At 43.8% G+C, this 19,167-nt stretch overlaps 1 protein-coding gene across 1 annotated transcript in view; it reads left to right on the top strand.

Moving 5' to 3' along the window:
- Nucleotides 1–4,426: 4,426 nt before the first annotated feature.
- The window catches only part of LOC138796558 (cyclic nucleotide-binding domain-containing protein 2-like), a 68,873-nt gene continuing 54,132 nt past the window's right edge, over nucleotides 4,427–19,167 (top strand). Inside the window, exons 1-5 of the mRNA XM_069976164.1 lie at nucleotides 4,427–4,456; nucleotides 4,534–4,607; nucleotides 5,840–5,951; nucleotides 6,284–6,358; nucleotides 11,714–11,802. Of these exons, the coding sequence (XP_069832265.1) occupies nucleotides 4,427–4,456; nucleotides 4,534–4,607; nucleotides 5,840–5,951; nucleotides 6,284–6,358; nucleotides 11,714–11,802 (380 nt within the window). The remainder of the gene's footprint in view (nucleotides 4,457–4,533; nucleotides 4,608–5,839; nucleotides 5,952–6,283; nucleotides 6,359–11,713; nucleotides 11,803–19,167) is intronic.

Below are 19,167 nucleotides of genomic sequence, written 5' to 3'. Positions count from 1 at the left end.
CGGATTCCGTTGTCCGTCCAAAGAATGAACGTGTTCATTCTTTGGAATGAGGGCAGAATCCGCGCGTGCATATAATGGAGTGTGACACGAGCGGAGACGCGCGCCTCCATCAGTCCGCCGGCGGGTGCCAGCTGCGGAATGCACAAAGGGTTATCCTTCGCCATTTGGATTTTGCAGGCTGGATGTGGCCAGAATGTATGATGAACACCATGTCGCATTTACAGAGCCCTCGTGCTGCCAAAACACTGGAAACCCCCCACAAGTGACCCCATTCTGGAAACTACACCCCTCAAGGAATCTAACAAGGGGTGCAGTGAGGATATGGACCCCTTGATGACGGCCACATTTGTGCCGTGAAAGTGAAAAAATGAAATTTTTCCCTTTCACGTCACATTGTTCCACATTTGTGCCCGTCACCAGTGGGGTCCATATGCTTACTGAACCCCTTGTTAGATTCCTTGAGGGGTGTAGTTTCCAGAATGGGGTCACTTGTGGGGGGTTTCCAGTGTTTTGGCAGCGCGAGGGCTCTGTAAATGCGACATGACCCTTGAAATCTATTCCAGTAAAATCCAGCTTGCAAAGGCCAATTGGCGCTCCTTCCCTTTGGAGGCTCATCCTGCGCCCGCTTGGCACTTTATGTCCACATGTGGGGTATTTCTGTATTCGGGAGAAACTGCGCTACATGTTTGGTGCTTTTTTTTTTCTTTTATCCCCTTGTAAAAATGAAAAATGAAGGCTAGAACAACATTTTAGTGTAAAAAATAGAATTTTTCCTTTTTTACACCACATTGTTCTGAAAATCTGTGAAGCACCTGTGGGGTACAAATGCTCACCGCACCCCTTGTTACATTCATTGAGGGGTGCAGTTTTCTAAATGGTGTCCCTTTAGGGGTGTTTTTTAGGTTTTGGCACCCCAGAGCCTCTGCCAACCTGAAGTGACCAAATATAACGGAGGCGTTGAAATTCACTAGGCGCTCCCTTATATCTGAGGCTTGTGGTTGCGTCAAATAGCGCAATAGGGCCACATATGGGGTATTTCTATAAACTGCAGAAACGGGGCAATAAATATTGGGGTGCATTTCTCTGGTAATAGGTTTATCATTATGAAAGATATTGGATTACAATAAAATCTCTGCACAGAAAATAAAAAAATTCAAATTTCTTACACACTTCGCTTTTATTTCTGTGACTCCCCTAAAGGGTTAAAAAAACTTTCTGGATGTGCTTTTGCAGAGTTTGGGGGGTGCAGTTTCTGAAATGGGGTGCTTTGAGAGGCTTTATAACATACAGGCCCCTCAAATACACTTGGGACCTGAACAGGTCCCTAAAAATATCTGATTTTGAAATTTTACAGAAAATTTGGAAAATTGCTGCTAATGTTTTAAGCTTCCTATTGTCTAAAAAAAATTAAATATAGTTTAATAAATGCCGCCAACATAAAGTAGACATGTTGCTAATGCTATTTAATATATAATTTATGTGGCATAAACATTTTCTGTATAAGCAGAAAGGTTTCAAAGTTGGAAAAATGCATTTTTTCACAATTTTTCACGTTATTTTGGTGTTTTTCATAAAGATTCGTTATGAGTATCGACTCCATTTTACCAGAAATGTAAAGTACAATATGTCACGAGAAAACAATCTCAGAATCAGACGGATAGGTAAAAGCATCCCGAAGTTATTAATGAATAAAGTGACACTGGTCATATTCATTCATTCATTCATTCATTCATTTCAGGCTCTGTCCTTAAGGGGTTAAAACAACTTTCTTATTTACTAGGTGATATTATTTATGGTGCTTATATTTATTAGTATTGTGGATTGTTGGTGTAAATTAGGTTTACAATTGACCATTTATACATTGCACGTGCACTTTATTTGTACAGGGTGTGTGATATACTTAAAGTGTCACTGTCGTGAATTTTTTTTTTGCAGAAATCAATAGTCCAGGCGATTTTAAGAAACTTTGTAATTGGGTTTATTATCCGAAAAATGCATTTTTATCATGAAAAAGCAGTTTGAAGCTCTCCCCCCTGTCTTCATTGTTCTCCTATGGAGAGAGCTAAAGAAAAGACCAAAACAGGACAACAAAGAGTTAATCTACAAATCCCTCATCCGTTATCTCTTCTGACCATCACCAGTGACCTGTCTGAGCTCGGATTACAGCTGTCACCCAGCTCCGTGCCTGTAATCCTCTGTTATCTGCTTTCTGCTGCCGGCTAACTCCCTCCTTCCTCCTCCCCCCTCCCCTCTCCCTAGACCAGACAGGGTACGACTCCTGCAACAAGTCACAATTTTCAGATTTTTTGGAGTGGATGAAAAAGAGGAAGGAGGGGGGGACCTGGGAAAAGGCTTTTTACATGCAGATAATGGCAGATTTGGCTAATAAACCCAATTACAAAGTTTCTTAAAATCGCCTGGACTATTGATTTCTGCAAAAAAAAAAAAAAAAAAATACTACAGTGACTCTTTAAGATTGGGGTATCATTGTGGGTGGTACCATACCGGGTACTCCCTTGTATGCTATATATTTTAATTGTTTTTAGCTTGTGGGATCATTTATTTCTAACATTGTACCTGTCACAATAAAGTACTCTTACTTATTATATATTTTTTGGTATGCTATGGTTTATGAATTTGGCATAGCTGTCTCTTTGGTATAGGTAAGATGCTACAGACTCCTCACATGTGTCTGCTATGGTTACGTGCTTGTCTGGATTGTATGAGCTATGTAACCTGTCACACTTACAGAGAGACTTGGAGACTTGTTACAAAAGGGGCAGTCAGTAAATTTCCCCTTCATTTCTAATAAAAATGTTGATCTTTTTAAATTACTGGTATACAGGGCAAGACTTATGATTGGTTATTGCCTCTGCATTGTGCTGAAGGGTTGTTTACTTTGGAGAATCCCAAACTGGCTTTAAAACTGTGATTTTTCTTCAATGCAAAAGTGTTTCTGAGTATATCATAGTTTGCTTTATTACAGAATCTGTGGTTTGGGCAACATGAAACAGCTGTCAGCTTAAAGTGTCACTGTCGTTTTTTGTTGTTGTTTTTTTTGCAGACATCAATAGTACAGGCAATTTTAAGAAACTTTGTAATTGGGTTTATTAGGCAAATATGCCATTATCTGCATTCAAAAAGCCTTTCCCAGGTGCCCCCCTCCTCTCTCTCATTCAATGCTCATTATCAGGAAATCTTGACTGTTTTACATCAGTCGGGTCCTGTCTGTTCTATGGAGAGGGGAAGGGGGTGGAGGGAGATTAGTTGCCAGCAGAGAGCAGAGAACAAAGGATTACACAGTGGAAGCTGTGTGAAAGAGGGTATTCAGAGGTCAGGGAGGTCAGTGCTGTTTGTCAGAGGAGATAGCCCGGTGATGTAGCTGTAAATGAACTCTTTGTTTTCCTGTTTTGGTGCCTCATCTCCCTCCACCCCTCCCCTCTCCATTGAGAACAATGAAGACGGGGGGAGAGCTTCAAACTGCTTAATTTATGATAAAAATGCATTTTTTTTGCTAATAAACCCAATTACAACGTTTCTTAAAATCGCCTGTACTATTGATTTCTGAAAAAAACGACAGTGACACTTTAGGGCCGGGTTCACACTACGTTTTTGCAATTAGTTTTTTTCATCTGTTTTTGCAACAAAAAAAAAAAAGATGAACAAATGCAATGAAAAACGGATGCATTTTTTAAAATCTGTTTAGATCCATTTTTCCATCAAATCCCGTTATAAAAAAGGATCAAAACGCATCCATTTTTTTTAACCTGCACAAAAATGTGGTTAATCACATTTTTGCATTTGTTAAAAAAAAAAACAACAGAAAAAAACAGATGTGTTTTGATCCATTTTTTTAATAATGGAAATCAATGGAAAAACAGATCAATTTTTCCATCTTTTGTAAAAATGGATGAAAAACGTATTGCAAAAACGTAATGTGAACTACCTAACAAACAAAACAATTCAGAGTGACAAATGTTCTGTAACAAGGGAAATGTAAATACTTTGTTATGCCTTTGTAAATTTCTAATCTAGAACATGTGTAAATGGCAAAAGTTTTCTAATAAAAATAATTGGATAATGTACAAATTCCAGGGACCTATTAGAGAGATCGGAGATAGTGCTATAAATGAGGTGGGTCAGTAACGGTGCCTGTTGCGGATCTTGCATTGGTGCCCAGGAGATTGTAGAATTCCTATCTTACAGACACCATCAAAAGGTCAGTGGATGTATAGTTATCACAGACCTAGTCATTCACATCCAGTTCTATAGAGCAATGCTCCTTACAGGAAATATCATTTATTTAGCAAGCAATGTCACCCTGGCTACACATACCACATGATCACTGAGGTAGGTAAACATTTCATCATACAATCTGCTGTGTTAGTAACTCATTGTTGTCACAGGACGGGGAATAGGCTGCAGCATGAGTGCTGTGCTTCTTACTAATGACAAGGTAATGAATGATATTTTTAACTATTCCTATGCTTATATAGCAATAAATATTTCATACCAGTGCATCCATCCTTACAGGGAGGACGGAGAAGGTTCTATCGTGTGGCCACCAATATAAAGCATGCGTGTGGAATGCTGCTCAGCATGAAGAGGTACTGTCGCCTGGAGATGTGCTCATCTGTGTCTTACTGCCAGCAGTAGCATCCAAAGGTCGAAATACCAAAGCACCAGCACTTTGTGTTTTTATAGCCCCACATAGCACATTACAAGTGACTAGAGGCGTATTTGACATCCATCTGTAATGTAGCTAAATGAGATACAAAGCAAGAAGCACAAAGCTTCAGTAAAACTAGATTTTGAGATGTCTTGATGAGATTAGTATGTTCTATACACCTATAAAAGGCAATGAAAATTAGATATATAGTGAAATTTTATTTGTCTCTTGGGTACTAAATCTTGTAAAGTCATCCATTTAGCTTAAAGCAGCACTCCAGGGAATTCCTTTTATTTCACCTCCGGGCACTTACCAGGATAGGCTAAACAGATTCTTTCTTTCCAGACTAGGAGCCCCATGGGTCCACCCGTTACACCACATGACAGCACATTGGACTTGCTGAATTTGAGAGCTCCTGCTGTGTGGACAAGAAGACCCATAGCCAATGTTCCCTAGAACTGAATGGTAAAAGTGAGCCAAGGCAGCAGGTGCTGTGGGATTCAGCAAGTCTGATGTTCAGTCACATGATATAATAGCCAGATGGATCCTTACAGGTACTGCAATAGGGCTACACACAGACAGATCCCCAACAGATGCAATAGCAAATGTATAAGGAGTACTTACCCTACATCAGGAAAACTTCGGTCTTTCAGCTGTTGCAAAACTACAATTCCCATCATGACAGGACAAGCCAAAGCTAAACCTTTGACTTCCCAGGTATGATGGGAATTGTACTTTCGCAACAGCTGGAGGGCTGTAGATTCCCCATCCCTGGCCTAGATTGAACCCGTGCATCTGTGCATAAGTCCTTTAAACACGTCTTAAAAAAGGAAATTATGCTTTATCTCAGCTCTCTATTAGATTGCACTAAGGAGCCCGGTATATAATTACTTTCCATTCATCAGAGAAATTAGTGAGTTTATAGAGTGCTGTGGGGGAGGTCTTGTATGATGAGGAGCTTGCTCTTAATAAATTAGCTTGGTAAATGATAAATGCACACATACAACTTGACTATTAAATCCTAGTGAATGGCTCTGTTGGTTTTTGGATTATGGACATGGGAGAACCAGACAGCTTGGAGAATAAGAGGATTTTGTGGGTAATAGAAAAATGGCGCTGTCCATGATCCGTGGTTTAAATGATGATGTTGACCTTAATATTATTCTCCAGATATATTGGAAGAAACAGTGTAGTGGAGTGGGCACTCTTTCACCTTCAGATGCAGATACACAGCAGGAGAGATCTGCTCTTCAATATCAGCAGCTTCTCAAAGAATAATCTGGTACGTAGATCCGGCTCCATACCCCTATGTAAAGGATGTAGGCAGCATTGATCCTAATAAACTATGTTTTACTGTAATGCTCTACTTACCTCATTGATCTGCACCGCTAAATAGACCTCATTCTAGCCGTGAAATACTACACTATTGTATTGTTATATCATAGTCATGTGAGTCTCATATATAATCTGTGCAATGTTGTATTTCCAGTCCTGAAAGATATACTTGTGTATGTGGGATATATAGTCAGTGTGCTGTATACATCCAATGGCATGGGGATAGGGAGACCACAAAGCTACATGGGTTATTGAGCATCTTTTTCATTATTATTTCAGAAAAAGGATTTTGAAAAGTTGAAAGGTTTGTTATCTGTGTGTCCGAAGCAAAGGAGTCCTGTGATTCTCCGACAGGTAGAATGAAAGCTTTATGTGTATTCTGTAGTATTGATTAACCATTGTAAGTGCTGCTGCTGGGCTCTAATTACTCATTACTAGTCATTCATTGCTGCTGTTATCTGGAGAATCAGCACTTATCTTACCTGACCTGTATTCCTGTGCTGGCACATTACACCTGTCTGAATAAACAGCATGAAAGGTTAGCCGAAGTTCACATCTGCATTGGCGTTCCATTCAGAGAGCTCCGTTACGGAATCAATTTATTTAGCGGGACCTGAGTGGATAAAAATACGCTGCTCAAATCCTGCTAAATAAACAGGCAACACATGGGAACCTGACAGTCTGACCACTGCTTTTAGAGAAGAGTGCTTGTCGGTAACCTAGACAATGAGCTGCCAACAATGGGAGGGAAAAAGCAGAATATCAGGAGAAAGAGGCAAGTTTGCTAAATAAATTTATTTTTCAAAAAAAATGTTTTTTCATCCTGCTACATTTGCTTTAACAGATAAGATTTTAAGGCAACATGTAAAAAGAATGCTGCAGAAGCACATATAGCATTGCCTACCAGTCTGCAAAGTATAGGGGCAACTGCTGCTAATTGTACCTGGGGCACATGCCTTCTCCCCCCACCCTGCACACACACACATATACTGTATATGGCTAGGTTTACACTATGTATCTGTGCGGCTGTATTGCGGGCGGTAAATCATCGGCCGGATTTTTCCGGTTCATGCGTACGCTGGAAAGTATACGATATACGGCTGCACAGTGCACACTGTATCTAAGGCCCTATCGTAAACGGACCCGTAAAAAATGAACAAGACCATTGTTTGCGGCTGGAAATGTGCAAATTGACGGCCGTGGATTGACAGGCGGTCCGTACAGAGTACTTCAAAAATAGCCGGCAATAATGCCAAATGCCGATGCCTCTAATAGTTAATATATTAAATTAATAAAACACATTTTCGTTGTAATAAAGTCCCTTTCGTTGTTCAATAATTTAATTCTAACGAATACATCATTATTGAATTAAATATACTGTTAAAATAAATATAAATATAAATAAATGTATATTTATATATATATATATATTTTTATTTTTTTTGACAGTATATTTAATTACACAATGATGGATTTGTTTAAATTAAATTATTGAACAACAAAACTGATTTTATAACAACGAAAATGTGTTTTATTAATTAAATATTAATTAGTACAGGAAGCTCCATAAGCCGTTAATTCATATTCCCGGCAATAGAGCATTCTGTACTAATCATCACTTTTTTATTTTAATTAAAACATCAAATGTTTCTTCTAATTATGTTATCACAATAGCATTATTAGAAGAAACATTTAGAATTATATGTGCGCTCAGCTGATTGGCTCATCGGCTGAGCGCACATATAAAGAGCCGGTCCGCATTACAGTGACTTCATTGTGCTGCGGACCAGCGAAGAGGACACATCGGGGTGAGTATAGAGCTCTCCCCACCCCCTCCCCTGCACTGCACCCCTCCCAGCAAGGAAGGGGGGTCACTTAACCCCTTCCTTGCTGGGATAGGTGCAGTCTGACATCAGTCTGGCCCCCAAGGGGTTAAGGGGGATGCAATACATCCTCCCTTAACCCCTTGGGGGCCAGACTGTAAGCAGCGATCTGTAAAGATGCTGCATACTGTAAGGAGCACAACACCGCTCACAATGATGGGTGTTGTGCTATTGTTTGTGTGTTTTTTGTGTGTTTCTCCCTTTTTGTTTTTCAGATATTGGTATCCTGTGGATTACGTCAGATTCGGTGGACTACGTCGATGACCAGCGGTTGTTTGGTGTTTTTTTTTTTTAAATAAAATGGTCAATGAGGGGTGTAGGGGTGTTTTTATTTGAATAAAAAATTTTTTTCACTTGTGTGTTGTCTTTATTTCTTTACTTTATAGACTTAGTAGTGGAAGCCGTCTAATAGACGGAATCCATTACTAAGTCGGGGCCTAGTGTTAGCCGGTATAAAATGGCTACCACTAACCCCCTATTATTACCCCAGTACCCAATGCCACCAGGGGTACTGGGAAGAGCCGGGTGCCAGTGGTCCCGGAGCGTCAGAATTGGCGCTCCTGGACCGGGCGGCAGCAGGCTGGTAAGATTTAGGCTGGGGAGGGCCTAAAACAATGGCTCTTCCCACCCTGGTGTTACCAGGCTGCTGTCGTTTGGTTTTTAACCCGGCTGGTTATAAAAATAGGGGGGACCCTATGCGTTTTTTTTAATTATTTATTTATTTAAAAAAAAAACCGCATAGGGTCCCCCCTATTTTTATAACCAGCCGGGTTAAAAACCAAACAACAGCAGCCTGGTAACACCAGGGTGGGAAGAGCCATTGGTTTAGGCCCTTACCAGCCTAAATATGACCAGCATGCTGCCGCCCGGTCCAGGAGCGCCAATTTTGACGCTCCGGGACCACTGGCATCCGGCTCTTCCCAGTACCCCTGGTGGCATTGGCTACTGGGGTAATAATGGGGGGTTAGTGCCATTTTATACCGGCTAACACTAGGCCCAGACTTAGTAATGGATTCCGTCTATTAGACGGCTTCCACTACTAAGTCTATAAAGTAAAGAAAGAAAGACAACACACAAGTGAAAAAATTTTTTTATTCAAATAAAAACACCCCCACATCCCTCATTGACCATTTTATTAAAAAAAAACACCAAACAACCACTGGTCATCGACGTAGTCCACGGAATCCAACATAATCCACAGGATACCGATATCTGAAAAACAAAAAGGGAAAAACACACAAAAAACACACAAACAGGAGCACAACACCCATCATTGTGAGCGGTGTTGTGCTCCTTACAGTATGCAGCATCTTTACAGATCGCTGCTTACAGTCTGGCCCCCCAAGGGGTTAAGGGAGGATGTATTGCATCCCCCTTAACCCCTTGGGGGCCAGACTGATGTCAGACTGCACCCATCCCAGCAAGGAAGGGGTTAAGTGACCCCCCTTCCTTGCTGGGAGGGGTGCAGTGCAGGGGAGGGGGTGGGGAGATCTGTATACTCACCCCGATGTTGTCTCTTCGCTGGTCCTCAGCACAATGAAGTCACTGTACTGCGGACCAGCTCTTTATATGTGCGCTCAGCTGATCAGTCAATCAGCTGAGCGCACATATAATTCTAAATGTTTCTTCTAATAATGCTATTGTGATAACATAATTAGAAGAAACATTTGATGTTTTAATTAACCCTTTGAGGACCAGGCCCAAAATGACCCAGTGGACCGCGCAAATTTTGATCTTAGTGTTTCCGTTTTCCCCTCCTCCCCTTCTAAGAGCTCCAGCACTTTCAGTTTTTTATCTACAGGCCATGTAAGTGCTTGTTTTTTACAGGAATAGTTGTACTTTGTAATGGCGTCATTCATTTTACCATAACATGTATGATGGAATTCCAAATATATTATTTATGAAGATATAAATTGGTGAAATCGCAAAAAAGAATGCAATATGGTAACGTTTGGGGGGTTCCTGTGTCTACGTAATATACTATATGGTAAAAGCGACATGATACCATTACTCTATAGGTCAGCCCGAACACAACCATATGCAGGTTTACGCAGATTCTCTAATGTTATATATTTTTTTTAAATGAAATCCTTTTTTTTGGCAATTAATTATAAATAAAATGGGACTATTGAGACGCTTATAACGGTTTTATTTTTTCACCTACGGGGCTGTATGGGGTGTCATTTTTTCCGCCATGATCTCTAGTTTTTATTAATACCATATTTGTGAAGATCGGACGTTTTGATCACTTTTTATTAATTTTTTTATATATATAATGTAACATAAAATCGGTAATCCGCGCACTTTTTTCCCTCTTTTCGTGTACGCCGTTTACCGTTCGCAATGACGCTTGTTATATTTTAATAGATCGGACAATTACGCACGCTACGGTATATTATATGTTTATCTATTTATTTATTTTTATATGTTTTATTTATATAATGGGAAAGGGGGGTGATTTAGACTTTTATTGGGGGAGGGGTTTTGGGGTTGTGTGTTAGTGTTTTCAACTTTTTTTTTTTTACACATTTGAAGTCCCTTTGGGGGACTTTTACATTCACTACTTGGATTTTTACACTGATGAATGCTATGCCATAGGCATAGCATTGATCAGTGTTATCGGCGATCTGCTCATTGAGCCTGCCTGTGCAGGCTCAGTGTAGCAGATCGCCGATCGGACCGCACGGAGGCAGGTGAGAGACCTCCGGCGGCCCGTTTTACCGATCGGGACCCCCGCAGTCACACTGCGGGGGTCCCGATCGGTAAGTGACAGGGGACTCGGCGTTTAAGGAGTTAAAGACACGCGGCAGCGCGATCGCTGCAGCGTGTCATTGCCGGTGAGGTCCCGGCTGCTGATTGCAGCCGGCCCCCACCTGCTATGAAGCGCGCTCCGCTCCGGAGCACGCTTCATAGCGGGAGAAACACCCAGGGCGTACAGTTACACCCTAGGTCGTCTGGGGACAGACTTCCATGGCGTAACTATACGCCCTGGGTCGTCTAAGGGTTAAAGTAAAGTGATGATTAGTACAGAATGCTCTATTGCCGGCAATATGAATTAACGGCTTAATGGAGCTACCTGTACTAATTAATATTTAATTAATAAAACACATTTTCGTTGTAATAAAATCAGTTTCGTTGTTCAATTATTTAATTTAAACGAATCCATTATTGTTTAATTAAATATATTGTCAAAAAATAAATATATATATAAATATACATTTATTTATATATATGTTTATTTTAACAGTATATTTAATTGCAAAATGATGGATTCGTTTAAATTTAATTATTGAACAATGAAAGGGACTTTATTACAAAGAAAATGTGTTTTATTAATTAAATATATTAATCATGAGAGGCATCGGCATTAGTGCAGAGGATCGCAAACCCCGGTAATAGCAATTCATGTAAACTGTGTTCCCTGCTTTCCCAAATGCATCCAGAGGTGTTTGCATCACTTTCTAAAGATTTTATTTGTTATTTTTAGTTGAACCAGATTTCCAAGTAAATGACCGTATGTTTTCAGCCGCATGTCTTTTTTTTCCCACGGCCGTAGTTTCAGCCGCACATTTCCAGCCGCATAAAAAATACAGTCGCACACATACATAGTATGAACATACCTTAATATGTATTTATATATATATATATATATATATATATATATATATATATATACCCCTGCCTAAAGTAAGTGTGTGCTTTTATGCCAGTTATAGTGACACCTAATGACATTGATGGTTATGTACAAAAATACAGTGCACCTAGACGAAACTTCATACCTGTCAACCGTAAATACACTGATGATACATATTTTTCCCCCATAAAGATACAGTCTTGTCTAAAGAAGAACAGAGCATTTCAGAGTCTTCGTGAGAAGACACAATTGGATCTCTGTCAGCATCTCATCTACCAAGAGTAAGTATACAGACTAGCACATGGGGCACATTAAGGAATTGTAATATATATATTTATTGCCCTATTAAATTACGTGGCACAAATATATGTAAAGGTACGCATATTTAGCTTTATATGTTGATGTGAATGCTAGAGATGAGCAAACTTTTCAAAAGTTCGGTCCGGCCGTATTTTCTGATTTTTTCGGAAAGTTGGGTTTGACCGAATTTCGGATTTCTTCGGATTTCATAGTTTAAAGCATCTATATGATACGGGGGTAGTGTATTTGGTTGAATTTAGGGCTCTAAATGTAAGTAACATTGTTATCTTTTCGATATCTCAAAGTCATTTTTTTTAGACTTCAATATTCACTATTACAGGGTCTATGCAGGAAATTTACCATTACAGGGTCTATGCAGGAAAAAGGTCACAAATGCAGTGAAGGAGCAACAGTAGTCATTGGAGGCCAGTGGAGGTCCAGCAACAGTCATTTGAGGCCAGTACAGGAGCAGCAGTAGTCAACATGAAGGCCAGGCAGGAGCAGCAGTAGCCAACATGGAGGCCAGGCAGGATCAGCAGTAGCCAACAGGGAGGGCAGGCAGGATCAGCAGTAGCCAACATGGAGGCCAGGCAGAATCAAAAGTTGTCAACATGGAGGGCAGGCAGGATCAACAGTAGCCAACATGAAGGCCAGGCAGGAGCAGCAGTAGCCAACATGGAGGCCAAGCAGGATCAGCAGTAGCCAACATGGAGGCCAGGCAGGAGCAGCAGTAGTCAACATGGATGCCAGTTAAGTCCCAGCAGTAGTCAACATGGAGGCCAATTAAGGCCCAGCAGAAGCCAACAAGGAGGCAAGGGCAGGCACACCAGTAGTCAACCTGGATGCCAGTTAAGGCCCAGCAGTAGCCAACAAGGAGGCAAGGGCAGGCACAGCAGTAGTCAACATGGATGCCAGTGAATGGCTGAAATTGTTACACAGCTTTCGAGCCATTGACAGCACAGTCTGTAAATGGCATGAAGACTTTAGAAAGTGTTTAACTATTAGGTTTAAAACATGTGCCTTACACGGGGCGTGCCTCATACCTCCTTGACGCAGCGTGGACAGAATGTTGCTCCCATTGTCACTCACCACCGTCCCAACTTTAAGATGGCATGGAGCCAGCCACGAGAGGATTTCCGCTGGGTCTCTTCCCCTGGGTGTCTCCTTTTACCCAGGCAGGCTAGATGCAGCACAGCATGACACCTCTGTGCTACACCCAAGTGGTACAAGGGAGGAACACAGGCGGTTGAGGAGGTTTTGGACCTACTGGAGGATGTGGAGGAAGACCGCGACACAGGAACCCTGCTGTGACAACGGGTGGTGTCATCGCCTTTCCCTGGCCAAGTTGCTGGGGGTCCTCCGGCCATATTACATTTACCCACTGAGCAGTAATGGACATATACTGCCCTTGCCCGTAATTAAAGCTCCAGATATCTGTGGTTAAATGTACATGTCTGCTAACTGAATGGCTCAGCAACCTTTTCGCGAACATAGCTATACATGGCCGGGATAGCCGTGTTGGAAAAGTAGTGTCAACTCGGCACCTTCCACTGTGGCGACAACTTTAAACGGCAGAGCCTGGAGCACCAGCAACTTGGCCAGGTGGGCGTTCAGCTTGACTGCTGCGGGATTGCTGGGTGCATATGTCTGCCTCCGGTATAGAGACTCCATGATGCCAGGCTGCCTACTGCTATCAACACAGGGGCCATCAGCTGAAGAAGGGAGTGAAGCCACACTCCCTTCCACAGAGGAGGTCTGACTCTGTGAAAGGCCCCCCTGACTACTGCTGCTTCCTGCTGCTGTTGACCGCGGGTCTGCCTGGGCCTGCTGTGACCCGCTATCACCCGTTTCTCCCAGACAGAAAGGTGGTGGCGCTTCATATGGGCAGCCATGGCGCTGGTGCCAGGATGGCAACTCTTGCCTCTTTTAATGCGCCTGTCGCACAGGCGACAGATGACCACATAGGTATCCTCCGGGCACTTTTTAAAAAACTGCCACACAGGTGAGGTGTAGAGTCTAGTACTGACAGGCTGCGAGGATGGGCAGGCGCTGCTGATACTAGGACCTGCAGTGGAGGAGGTTTCCCCAGTGGTCATCTGCTTGTCCCGGCTACGCTTCCGACTTGTTAGTTGACTACTGCTGCCTGTCTGCTTTTTAGTTTTGGCGGGCCTGCTGGCGGACGGATTCCCGATTGACGAATTCGTTGAATAAGCCAAATCCTGCCGTGGATCCCATGTAACATCCGATGTAGCATCATCCTCATCAGGCTCCTGCCCAGCCCTCTCACATCTACTGCCTACTGCTCTCCTGCCAGGCCTAACATGGGCCTGCTCTGATATCGCCTCCGACACAGCTATGCCCTGCACTTGATTGTCCCCTGTCTCTTCGCCCACGTGCTCAGTTGGCTGCTCATAGACGCCAACAGTTCCCTTGCAGGCGGCGGGTCAAAAGTTAGCGGGATGTTGCTGAGGTAAGATGGAGGACGTGGGGGAATTGCTGCGTGCCCGTGCCAAGTCAGGGTCATGTCCGAGGTACCCACAGATACCTGGCTGGCTGTCTCACTACTCATCCTTGTGGACGTCAAAGTTTGAGCCAGCCACTCCAGGACTGTGGAATTAGACGTGTGGACATGACCCTAGTGTGACAAAGGAAGCTCAGGCCTACCACTGGACCCTCTTCATCTGCCCGTGGGTGCCGGCCCTCGATCGCCCGTGATTGGCCGGTAACCACCAGCCGGCCAATCTATACTACTACTCTCATCATCACCTTCTCTGCTAGCTGAGAATCAGCGGCAGAGAAGGTGATGATGGGAGTGATGACCTCTGTGCCCGGCGCCCGGTGCCGTCCTGGAGTGCGCCGGTTGCCTCCTCCCGTTGTGCTGCCTTCTCCTCCGGTCCCCCCCTTTTGTGTTTGATGACAGGGAAATCAGCTAGCAGCTGCTAGCTGATTTGCCTGTGCTCTCTCCTTCTCCCCCCGTGCCCGATCGCCTCTCTGCCCCCGTTACCTCCTCCTTCTTGCTGCGGCTTCCTCCTCCTCCCTGCCTCCTCCTCAATGCTGCCGCCGCCGCTTTCTCCCCACCGCCGCTCCATGCCGCCGCTTCCTCCTCCTCCCCATCGCCGCTCCATGCTGCTGCCGCCGCCGCTTTCTTCTCTTCCCTGCTGCTGTTCCAGGCACCCATCCCTCCCACCCTCCAGGCACCAGCACCCATTCCTCCCATCCCTCCAGGCACCCATCCCTCCAGGCACCCATCCCATCCCTCCCTCCAGGCACCTATCCCATCCCATCCCTCCCTCCAGGCACCCATCCCATCCCATCCCTCCCTCCAGGCACCCATCCCATCCCATCCCTCACTTCAGGCACCCATCCCATCCCATCCCTCCCACCCTCCAGGCACCGGCACCCATCCCTCCCACCCTCCAGGCACCGGCACCCATCCCTCCCACCCTCCAGGCACCGGCACCCATCCTCCCTACCCTCCAGGCACCCATCCCTCCCATCCCTCCAGGCACCTATCCCTCCCACCCTCCAGGCACCCATCCCATCCCTCCTACCCTCCAGGCACCCATCCCATCCCTCCCACCCTCCAGGCACCCATCCCATCCCTCCCACCCTCCAGGCACCCATCCCATCCCTCCCACCCTCCAGGCACCCATCCCATCCCTCCCACCCTCCAGGCACCTATCCCATCCCTCCCACCCTCCAGGCACCCATCCCATCCCTCCCACCCTCCAGACACCATCCCATCCCTCCCTCCAGGCACCCATCCCATCCCTCCCTCCAGGCACCCATCCCATCCCTCCCACCCTCCAGGCACCCATCCCATCCCTCCCACCCTCCAGGCACCCATCCCATCCCTCCCACCCTCCAGGCACCCATCCCTCCCACCCTCCAGGCACCCATTCTTTTTTTCTGCCCCCAAGTAAAAAAAAAAAAAAAAAAAGTGCAAAACACAAATAAAATGTAAAAACAGTACATAAAACACACACACTAACACTTTCACGTGTAAAAGCATAACACTTACACACCCCTCTAAGGGTGCCTTCACACACACCGGATCCGCAGCGGATTTCACGCTGTGGATTTGCAGTGGATCCAGCGTCAGTTCATCCCTATGAGAATACATACACGCAGCTGGAATGACATCCCGCTGTGTGTATGTAAGTTAACCCCCCGGCGGCCGGTTTGCTTCAGGGGTTCTCGGCAGGATGTCCCGCTCAGCCAATCAGTGGCTGCGGAGGGGCAGCGCACTGATTGGCTGCATGGGATGAGCAGACGCCGAGAACCCCCGAAAGCAAGCCGGAGAGGGGATGTATGCTCAGGCTGGTGGGAGGTTAACTTACATTCACACAGAGGGATGTCATTCCCGCTACGTGTATGTATTCTTATAGGGATGAACTGACGCTGGATTTCGCTGCGAATCCACAGTGTGAAATCCACTGCAGATCCGGTGTGTGTGAAGGCACCCAAAAGAAAAAAAAAATGGCCACAGGTTGTTCTCAGCTGAGGAGGCATACGCCTGGATTGCCTCCGATACTGAGACAACCAGTGAGGGAGAAGAGGAAGATCCCTAGTTCCTTGTTACTTCCTCTTCGTCCTCATCATCATCCTCATTTAGTGATGATAAGCCCCCAAGGCGGCGCCGCCCCAGGAAGCCCCACAAGCCCCCTCAAGTTTACAATGTTTTGCCAGCACGGGGCCTCTGCGAGCCCTTCGTCCTCCATTCTGGCCAAATCCAGCTTCCAAAATCCAAATTGCGCTCCTTCCCTTTGGAGGCTTTCCGTGCACCCCTTTGGCACTTTGTGTCCACATGTGGGGTACTCCTGTAATTGAGGGACATTGCTCTTCAAGATAAGTGGTTTGTTTTTTCTTTTAACCCCTTGTGAACATGAAAAATTCAAAGTTACACCAACGTTTTAGTGTAAAAAATGTAATTTATCATTTTCACGTCACATTCTTCCACATTTGTGTCTGTCACCAGTGGGGTCCATGTGCTCACTATACCTCTTGTTACATTCCTCGAGGGGTGTAGTTTCCATAATGGGGTCACTTATGGGGGGTTTACAATGTTTTGGCAGCACGGGGGCTCTGCGAACCTGACATGGCCTCAGTCCTCCATTCTGGCCAAATACAGCATCCAAAATCCAAATTGCGCTCAATCCCTTTGGAGGCTTTCCGTGCGCCGGCTTTGTACTTTTTGTCCACATGTGGGGTACTCCTGTAATCGGGGGAATTTGCTGTACATGATTAGTGGTTTGTTTTTTCTTTTAACCCCTTGTGAACATGAAAAATTCAAAGTTACACCAACGTTTTAGTGTAAAACATTAAATATTTCATTTTCACGGCACATTGTTCCACATTTGTGTCTGTCACCAGTGGGGTCCATATGCTCACTATACCTCTTGTTACATTCCTCGAGGGGTGTAGTTTCCATAATGGAGTCACTTGTTGGGGGTTTACAATGTTTTGGCAGCACAGGGGCTCTACAAACCCGACATGGCCTTCATCCTCCATTCTGGCCAAATCCAGCTTCCAAAACCCAAATTGCGCTCCTTCCCTTTGGAGGCTTTCTGTGCGCTGGCTTTGCACTTTGTGTCCACATGTGGGGTACTCCTGTAATCGGAGAAAATTGCTCTACAAGATTAGTGGTTTATTTTTTCTTTTAACCCCTTGTGAACATGGAAAAAATCAAAGTTACACCAACATTTTAGTGTAAAAAATGTAATTTTTCATTTTCACGGCATATTGTGCCTGTCACCAGTGGGGTCCATGTGCTCACTATACCCCTTATTACATTCCTCGAGGGGTGTAGTTTCCTAAATGGTGTCCCTTTAGGGGTGTTTATTAGGTTTTGGCACCCCAGAGCCTCTGCCAACCAGAAATGGTACTTTGAAAATTGGACACTTGTAAGGAGGCTTCAAAATTCACTAGGCGCTTTTTTGTATCTGAGGCTTGTGGTTGTGTCAAATAGCGCAATAGGGCCACATATCGAATACTTCTATAAACTGCAGAAATGGGGCAATAAAAATTGTAGTGCATTTCTCTGGAAATAGATTTTCTATTATGAAAGATATTGGATCACAATACAATTTCTACAAAGAAAATTGAAATTTTCAATTTTTTCACACACTTAGCTTTTATTTTTGTGACTCACCCAAAGGGTTAAAAAACTTTCTGGAATTGATTTTGAACAGTTTGGGGGGTGCAGTTTCTAAAATGTGGTGCTTTGTGGGGCTTCATAATATACAGCCCCCTCAAATACACTTCAAATGTGAACTGGTCCCTTGAAAAATCAGATTTTGAAATTCTTGTGAAAATTTGGCAAAATGCTGCTAAACTGTAAAGCTTTCTATTGTCTTAAACAATTGAACGAAAGTTTAATAAATGCTGCCAACATAAAGTAGACATATTGCTAATGCTATTTAATATCTAATTTATGTGGCATAACCATTTTCCTCAAAATTTCAAAGCTAGAAAAATGCAATTTTTCACGTTATTTTGTTTTTTTTCATAAAGATAGGCTGTAAGTATCGACTCAAATTTAACAGAAATATAAAGTATAACATGTCACGAGAAAACAATCTCAGAATCAGCAGGATAGGTAAAAGCATCCCGAAGTTATTAATGGATAAAGTGACACAGGTCATATTCCTGAAATTTGCTCCGGTCCTGAAGGCCATTTTGGGCTCTGTCCTTAAGAGGTTAAGAGTGGATTTGGATTACAAGCACAGTCCCGAAACGAATTATGCTTGTAATCCAAGGCACCACTGTATACATTTTGGTGAGAACCTATTGGGAAATACTTGTCCTAAGGGTTCATGAATTGTCACATGCGAGTAACAGATTTTATTTTATAATTATGTAGGGAAAGAAGATACATGTTACAGCTATGTTCCCACAATGTAAGAGTAAGGGCAAATAACGTCCATTGTTTTAAAACAATGGCTGTTATTTTCCCTTATTTTTATATTGTGGGAACAAAGCCTACAGTTGTTATGATTTCAAAACACATTACAAAGTAATCATGTTCTGTCCACACAAGCATTTTTGTACGTATTTCTCTATCCCTTTGCATGAAAATTGATTGCCATGGGATTTTTCTAATGGCAAATACCTCCAGAGTAGCATAGCAAGCATAGCATAGTTTTCATGGCTGTAGCAGCAAGCTGTGTTCTAAGCCACTGCTGCACCCGCTCCCATAATTCAGATGCAGATGCCAGAACCCACGTGCAGGGGCCCTGTGCCGTATCTCCTTTCCTGTCTGTGCTCCTGCTTCCTCCTTTTCTGCCTGCCGTGTGTGTCCCCATCTCCTAGAGCGCTTGTGCGCTGGCTTAGTGAGATTTAAAAGG

The sequence above is a fragment of the Dendropsophus ebraccatus genome, chromosome 7 (genome assembly GCF_027789765.1).
Source record: "Dendropsophus ebraccatus isolate aDenEbr1 chromosome 7, aDenEbr1.pat, whole genome shotgun sequence".
Taxonomy (NCBI): domain Eukaryota; kingdom Metazoa; phylum Chordata; class Amphibia; order Anura; family Hylidae; genus Dendropsophus; species Dendropsophus ebraccatus.
This window is presented reverse-complemented; position numbering and strand designations above follow the sequence as displayed.